Raw genomic sequence first — 8074 nt, 5'->3', positions numbered from 1 at the left:
AGTCAAGGCTCCCATCACGTTCTCCAAGAATCTCAGAACGAAACCACTTGGAGCGAGTCAAACGAATCAGAAAGATGGAGGAGGACGGAACGAGAAGGAGGACAATAAATAAGAACATCAGAGGTTGAGAAAATGCATCAAATAATCACTGAACCTTCTTTACTCTCTAATTGAAACAAAGGCTACTCTATTTTTGAGCAATCCAGTCAAGCAAGAATAATTAGTCAGTCTGATTGGACCTGACCTAGTCGCTTGACCCCTCCGTCATCGCCACTGTCAGTCTGACCATTCTACGACTCCTCCATTCATCATTATTTTGATTATTTACATCTTAATTTTATTGCTTTCTATTTGCTCTCATTACAATCCGACTGACTTGAGCGTCGGAGTCCCTTTGGCTGACACCCCACCGGTGCTCCCAATTGAACTCTCATCTCTCTTCTCTTTGTTCTTGACAGGTTGCTGGTGCCCATCTAATCAATTGTAGGAAATCACCTCTACAATTTGGCGCCCACCGTGGGGCCCTAGCAATCAGACGATCGACAAAAAGATCAAGAAGTTCACCTGAGAGCCATGTCAGACGTGACTGAGACACCCGATCTATCAGCTCAACTCGCTGCTCTTACTGCTCAGATGAATGAAGAACGCGAGAAAATGAGGAGGCTCGAAGCTGAGAATGTTGACCTGCTCGTACGAGTGGAGGCCATGTCCTCTCAAGCCACCGAGGCTCAGCCATCTCGCTTCCGAGGCCAAGCCAGCCCTATGCAACCTCTGGGAGACCTCACTCCTATCTCTAACAGTGATGGACCGAATCAGACAGTTCCATCACCCTCGGTAAGGAATTATCAAACTCCACCCACCATGTCTAACATTCAAAATTATGTTGTCAATACAGGCGAACAGGTAACCATGACTGAACATGGACATTCATCTGCGCCCGGATCACAGCAGATCCCTGGAGCCAGTCAGCCAGCCACTGGACCCGGACAGCAACAGATTCCAGGAGCCAGTCAGCCAGCCACTGGACCCGGACAACAACATATTCCAGGAGCCAGTCAGCCAGCCACTGGACCCGGACAGCAGCAGGTTTCAAGTGCTAGTCAGCCTACCATTGGAGCCAGCCAGATCATCATTGGAGCTGGTCAGAATATACCTGAGCAGTAGGCAATCGGATTAAATCACCCAATCATGAGCGAGCCAATCCGCCAAGCAACCACAAGCTCATTTCCAATCCAAGATCCTGAGTTGGCTCGAAAGTTAGCTGAGATGGAGGCGCTCATTCAACGGATTCCTGGGATGCCGGCTCCGATTAAGAAGAGTGCAGCAAGCTGTTATGCAGACTCTCCATTCGTAGATGACATTGCACTAGTGGAAATGCCAAAGAAGTTCAACTTCCCAAATATGAAGATGTTTGACGGGACGTCTGACTCAGATGATCACATCGCACAGTATAGGCAGAGGATGTTCACCGTTGCCATCCCACGCGATATGAGGGAAGCATGCATGTGTAAGGGGTTTGGTTCTAGTCTGATTGGACCAGCCCTCCAGTGGTATACTAATTTACCTAATAATTCTATTTCTACTTTTGCACAATTGACTGACACTTTTGTTGAGCAGTTTGCTAGTAGCAGAAAACTTGAAAAGTCTGCAGAAGACCTCTACATCATAGTTCAACGACGGGGTGAGCCTTTACGAGAGTACGTAGGTCGCTTCAACAAAGAAAAGGTTTCTATAACCCATTGTAATCAGGACACAGCCATCTCAGCCTTCCGCAAGGGACTCCGGTACGACTCAGACCTATACAAAGAACTTACCAAGTACCCTTGCAAGACGATGGAAGACGTTCTCGCCAAAGCCTGGGCACAGATCAAGTGGGAGGAGGATGAAGCTAACTATTATCACTCTTCTCCGAGGAAAGACACTCGAAGAGACTCAAGGGCAGGCAGACGGCAGAGTGATAGACGATCCGAGCCATACCCATATCCCAACAGATCAGAGAACAGAAGGAGGGAGTACAACTAGTCGTCCGAGACACGTCTGCGAGATGGACCAAAGATACCAGAATACAATCTCTCAATTTCACCAGCCGAAGTCGTTGGCGTACTGAAAGGATTCAGAGACAAAGTGAAATGGCCGGAAAGGATGAGGACTCCGTCTGACCAGCGAGACAAAGCAAAATGGTGTGAATTCCACAATGACCACGGTCACCGAACGAATGAGTGCATTGCCTTAAAACTCGAAGTATCCAACCTGTTAAAACGTGGTCACCTGACTGACTTACTTACAGACAAAGGCAAAAGAACATTCCAGCAGGAGGCAGACAGGTCAGTCGTCCGAAGAGAAGTAACCCCGCCGAAGCCACCTACTCATGAACGGACGGTGAACGTAACAACTGGTGGCTCTGAGGTAAGCGGAGTCACCCATTCAGCAGCCAAAAGACATGCCAGGCAGACCAACTGGGTCAAAGGAGAGTCTAGTGAGACAGAGAAGAATACCATCAACCTACCAGCTCAAACCATCAGTTTCTCAACAACAGAGTCAACCAGACTCCTCAACCCACATCATGATGCTCTTGTCATTGCACTTTACATTGCTAATTGTCTTACTAAACGTATACTTATTGATAATGGTAGTTCAGCTAACATTTTATTTTTAAGTGCTCTCAGGGAAATGGGGATAGATGAATCAAAGATTATAAAGAAGACTACAATCCTCATCGGTTTCAGTGGAGAACAAAAGAACACACTAGGAGAGATCGAGCTACCTGTCTATGCACAAGATTCCTGGTAGTAAACTCTCCGTCTTCTTACAACGTGATACTGGGTCGACCATGGATACATGAAATGGAGGCAGTCCCTTCAACATACCACCAAGTCCTAAGGTTCCCAACTAAGTGGGGAGTAAAAGAAATTAAAGGCCAACAGAAAGATTCGAGAGCGTGTTACCAGACTACCATGAAGGCCAAACCCGCTCAGTTATAGCAATTACAGGAAGACAGACTAATTGACTCCCAGATGAACCATCCAGACATGGAGGAGTTGGACGAAGTCCAGATACATCCGGACTTTCCAGATCACAAAGTCCAAATCGGATCACGATTGGATCCTGACATCAGAACTAAACTCATTGATTTTTTGTCTGCCCATTATGATTGTTTTGCTTGGTCCCATGTGGACATGACTGGAATTGACCCTGAAATAATTTTCCATAAATTGCAGGTTGATTCAGACTACCCACCAAGGAAGCAAAAAAGAAGAAAATTTTCCCCTGAAAGGAACAAAGCCATTAACGAAGAAGTTCAAAAGCTTATTGATAATGGGTTCGTGAGGGAGGTGCATTATCCCGACTGGTTGGCTAACGTAGTCATCGTGAAAAAAAAAATGGCAAATGGCGAGTTTGCATTGACTTCACAGACCTCAACACAGCGTGTCCAAAAGACTCATTCCCATTACCACACATAGACATGCTAGTAGACACCACAGCCGGTCATGAACTCCTAAGCTTCATGGACGCATACTCAGGATATAACCAGATCCTGATGCATCCAGATGACCAGGAAAAGACAGCCTTCATGACCAACTTAGGCATATTCTACTACAAGGTCATGCCATTCGGATTGAAGAACGCAGGAGCAACATATCAGAGACTAGTCAACAAGATGTTTGCCGGCTTACTGGGGAAGACGATGGAAGTCTACATTGACGACATGCTCGTCAAATCCCTCATTGCAAAGGACCATATCATCCATTTAAAACAATCTTTTGACATTCTCAGGAAATATAATATGAAACTGAATCCAACTAAATGTTCTTTTGGTGTGACTGCAGGAAAGTTCCTTGGGTACCTAGTAACCCAAAGGGGAGTCGAGGCAAACCCAGCACAGATAGAGTCAATCCAAAGGATTCCTTCCCCAACGTGCATAAAAGACGTACAGAAACTAACTGGACGCATTGCAGCACTCAGCCGATTCATCTCAAAGTCTTCAGAACGATGTCACCTCTTCTTCAACACACTAAGGAAATCAAAAACCTTCGAGTGGACAGCTGAATGTGAAGAGGCACTGGGCCAGCTAAAACAGTACCTGATAAGCCCGCCTCTCCTCTCAAAGCCAAAAGACAATGAGACATTCATCTATCTAGCAGTATCCGAGACGGCAGTTAGCGCAGTCCTAGTCTGGGAAGAGGAAGGCAAGCAGTCTCCAGTCTACTATGTAAGCAAAGCTTTGCTTAATGCAGAAACCCGATATAGCCAGCTGGAGAAGCTTGCACTAGCACTCATCCACGCAGCAAGGAAGCGACGCCCATACTTCCAGTGCCATCCAATAACGGTCTTGACCACCTTCCCACTCAAAACAATCCTCCATAAACCAGAACTGTCAGGCAGACTGACCAAGTGGGCGGTAGAGCTCAGCGAGTACGAAGTAACATACAAGCCACGAACTTCCCTCAAAGCTCAGGTATTAGCTGACTTCATTGTAGATTTTACACCTAACATGCATGTGCAGGCAGAAAAAGAACTTTGTTGTCTGACCGAGGGACAGTCAGTCGGAATCTGGAAGTTGCAAGTAGACGGCTCAAGTAACACCAGAGGAAGTGGACTCGGACTCGTCCTGACTTCACCCCAAGGTGACGTAATCGAACAAGCAGTCCGATGCGGGTTCAAAGCTACCAACAATGAAGCTGAATACGAAGCAATGATAGTAGGACTCGGACTAGCCAAAGACATGGGAGTAAAAAAGATCGTGGTCTTCAGTGATTCTCAATTGGTAGTCAACCAAATGCAAGGTAGCTATCAGGCCCGGGATAACAAAATGACAGCCTACCTCAACAAGACTAAAGAGTTGCAGTCAGTCTTCGACGAGTTCAGTATCAACCAAGTACCAAGAGGGGAGAACAGTCATGCAGATGCATTAGCAAACCTTGGATCCTCCATCCAAACAACCGACCCCAAGACAATACCTGTAGTATATCTCCAATGGCCAGTTGTCTGGAAAGATGAAGAAGAGCAAGTTAATGACATCTCCAACAACCGAACATGGATGACTCCAATAGTCGAGTACTTGGAACAGGACATACTTCCCGCAGATAAGAACGAAGCACGTCGGGTCAAGGCTCAGTCAGCCCGCTTCACTATTATACAAGGTAAACTCTATAAACGTTCATTTTCTGGTCCATATTTGAAATGCATTAACCCTGCAGAGGCCAAATACGTACTGGCTGAGTTGCATGAAGGAGAGTGCGGCAACCACTCTGGAGGACGAAGCTTGGCGCACCGTGCCCTAACACAAGGCTACTACTGGCCAACTATGCGAGCTGATTCCTCTGACTATGCAAGACGATGCGACAAATGCCAACGGTTCGCTCAGATATCCCACCAACCTCCGGAGCGTCTCGTCTCAATCACATCCCCTTGGCCATTCATGAAATGGGGGATGGATATAGTAGGCAAGCTTCCAACCGCACCAGGACAGAAAATGTACATGCTTGCAGTAACCGACTACTTCATCAAGTGGATTGAAGCAGACTCATTCCACCAAGTCCGAGACAAAGAAGTAAAGGGTTTCATTTGGAAGAATGTGATCTGTAGGTACGTAGTACCAAAAGAAATTGTGACAGACAATGGTTCTCAATTCATCAGTTTCGACTTCCAAGACTTCTGCAAATTCTGGAACATCAAGCTCAGCTTCTCCACACCAAGGTATCCCCAAGCAAATGGACAGGCAGAGTCATCCAACAAGACCATCATGAACAACATCAAGAAGCGCCTTGAAAAAGCTAAGGGAAGATGGGCTGACGAGTTGCCAGGAGTCCTATGGTCCTATCGAACCACAACCAGGACTGCGACAGGGGAGACACCATTCTCATTAGCTTACGGGATGGAGGCAGTCTTCCCTACTAAGAGCGAAGTTCCGATAGCCAGATATGAGCTGACTACAGACGAAGAAAATTGGGAAAACATGTGCCATGAACTTGACACCATCGACGAAAGAAGGGAGAAAGCACTCTTAAGAGTCTCGGCCTATCAACAGAGCATAGCCAGACATTACAACAAGAACATCCGCACTCGGACATTCAAAGTAGGAGATTGGGTTCTACGAAGAGTCTTCCAGAACACTAAGGAAGCTGGAGCAGGTAAGCTCGCCCCGACATGGGAAGGTCCCTACCTCATCACAAAGGTAGTTGGACATGGAGCATACAAGCTACAAACAAAGGAGGGACGCGATATCAACAACAGTTGGAATGCTATCCACTTGAGACTGTATCACTCTTAACTTAACCTAGTCTACTTTCATTTTCTTTCATCAGTAATCTCACAAGATCTTCATTCGAGCAACATACTGACACTGTAATGCAGGAAGTGTCAGAACTACATTTGGGCTTGATCCCTGCAAAGGGTATGTAGGCAGCTCCACGGAGCGTAGCCCGCTATCACAACCATTTTTTTTACATATACTACGAAAAGTTCAATAACAAATCTAAGTATAAATTGACTAAGTAACTTCATACTTAGATTGGGGGAATAAGACACTAATACTCCATATGTCATTCAGCCAACCGGCATTCGATACAAAACTACATAAGAAAAAGTTCATACAACAACTAACACAAGCTACAACCAGCCAGAATACAACAAAACTAGGTCAGTTAGATCAGGATACAATACTACATAAGAAAAAGTTCATACAACAACTAGAAAAGGCGAGACAAACTCAGTCATCCCACGACAGTGAACACGAATAGAAGAGGAATCAGTCATCCACAACCAGATCATTAGTAGTCATGATGCCAAAAGAAGTGACTAACTCTTCGGCCCGGGTTGTCTCTTAAGCCCTCATCTTCTCCAATTCCTCAAGATCAGCTATGTATTTAGGAACATCCCAGCTATCAGCCTTACCATTCTGAAACTCACTAGCCGTTATGCCACGACATTGGATCTCAGCCTCCAACCCAATGACTAACATCCGATTCTCCAACGAAGCAACCTCGGCTTTCAAAACATCAACTTGACCAAGAGTCACTCTCAGCTTCTCGACATCAGCTTCCTTGGATTCTAGTTGAGCCTTTAAGTCAGCTATAAGTTGATCAAACTCCATCTTGGAATCTTTCAGCCGACCAACTTCCCCCCGAAGATCATTTCTTTGACTCCTTACTTCCTTCAGAGTTGCCATTAAGGACTTGATTTTCTTCTTCAGCCAAATGACCCCTTGCAAACCCTGACACATAAAAAAAAAAAAAATAAATAAATAAATGTAAGACAACACAAGAAATCAGCTAGTCGGCACAAATAAAACTAAACGACATCTTCGTACCTGGAACAAATGGGAAACAGTGGTATCAATTGACCCATCCGTACCAACTTGCTCCATTCTGTGATCATCTTCGGGCCACAATAGCTTATCAATCTCTCCTAAGTGAGGCCCAATCTCACTATAAGCAGCATCATTGGAGGGGAACGAAAGGGCAACGGTGTCGCTAAATGGGTCGAAAGAATCATCCTGCACAGCCTTCTTCTTTTTTCTCGTCTGACTCCACGTCAAAATAGGAGGATCAGCAGGAGGCACGACAACCTCTCTATTGACTTCTGAGCTCCCAACAGACGATTTCTTTGCTTGACGCAAACGTTCCAAGGCATTGGAACCGGTTAGAGGAAGTGAAAAGGGTCGGGACATAGCTACGTCTGCAAACAACCGCTCACTTGTCGTCAATTCAGTCAACAAATTGGGGAGTATATCCCAAGACTTCTAAACTTCTCTTGATAAACACAATACGAGGATTATCAGGACTCTGTAGAAGAGGAATACCTTCAGGAAGTTTTTCAACAGAGCGCCACAAAGAACTCTGACGGAGACTTGATTCAGACAACAAATCACTCCACTCACGCTCCTCCTCAGGAATAGAAAGAATACTCTTAAGCCGACCAGAAGACTCCCTCGAATCCCAAAGGTACTCAACTCGAAGCCTACTTGCAAGATAATAGAAGCATCAGTACACAAGATAAAATAATAAATAAAAATAAAAACAACAAGTATATGCAAAGAAACGGATTAGTAGGCAAGCATTAAAGACTCACATGC

At 45.5% G+C, this 8074-nt stretch overlaps 1 protein-coding gene across 1 annotated transcript; it reads left to right on the top strand.

Moving 5' to 3' along the window:
• Positions 1-573: 573 nt before the first annotated feature.
• Positions 574-1164, top strand: LOC133832819 (uncharacterized). The gene has a single exon (XM_062263110.1). The coding sequence runs from the start codon at positions 574-576 to the stop codon at positions 1162-1164; it is 591 nt and encodes a 196-aa protein (XP_062119094.1).
• The last annotated feature ends 6910 nt before the right edge of the window (positions 1165-8074 follow it).

The sequence above is a fragment of the Humulus lupulus genome, chromosome 4 (genome assembly GCF_963169125.1).
Source record: "Humulus lupulus chromosome 4, drHumLupu1.1, whole genome shotgun sequence".
NCBI lineage: Eukaryota > Viridiplantae > Streptophyta > Magnoliopsida > Rosales > Cannabaceae > Humulus > Humulus lupulus.
Note: the sequence above shows the minus strand (reverse complement) of the source record. Positions and strands in the feature narration are given on the sequence as shown.

Excerpts from the sequence above, each read along its gene's own strand:
- LOC133832819 (XM_062263110.1), top strand. The coding sequence starts at position 574 with ATGTCAGACGTGACTGAGACACCCGATCTATCAGCTCAACTCGCTGCT.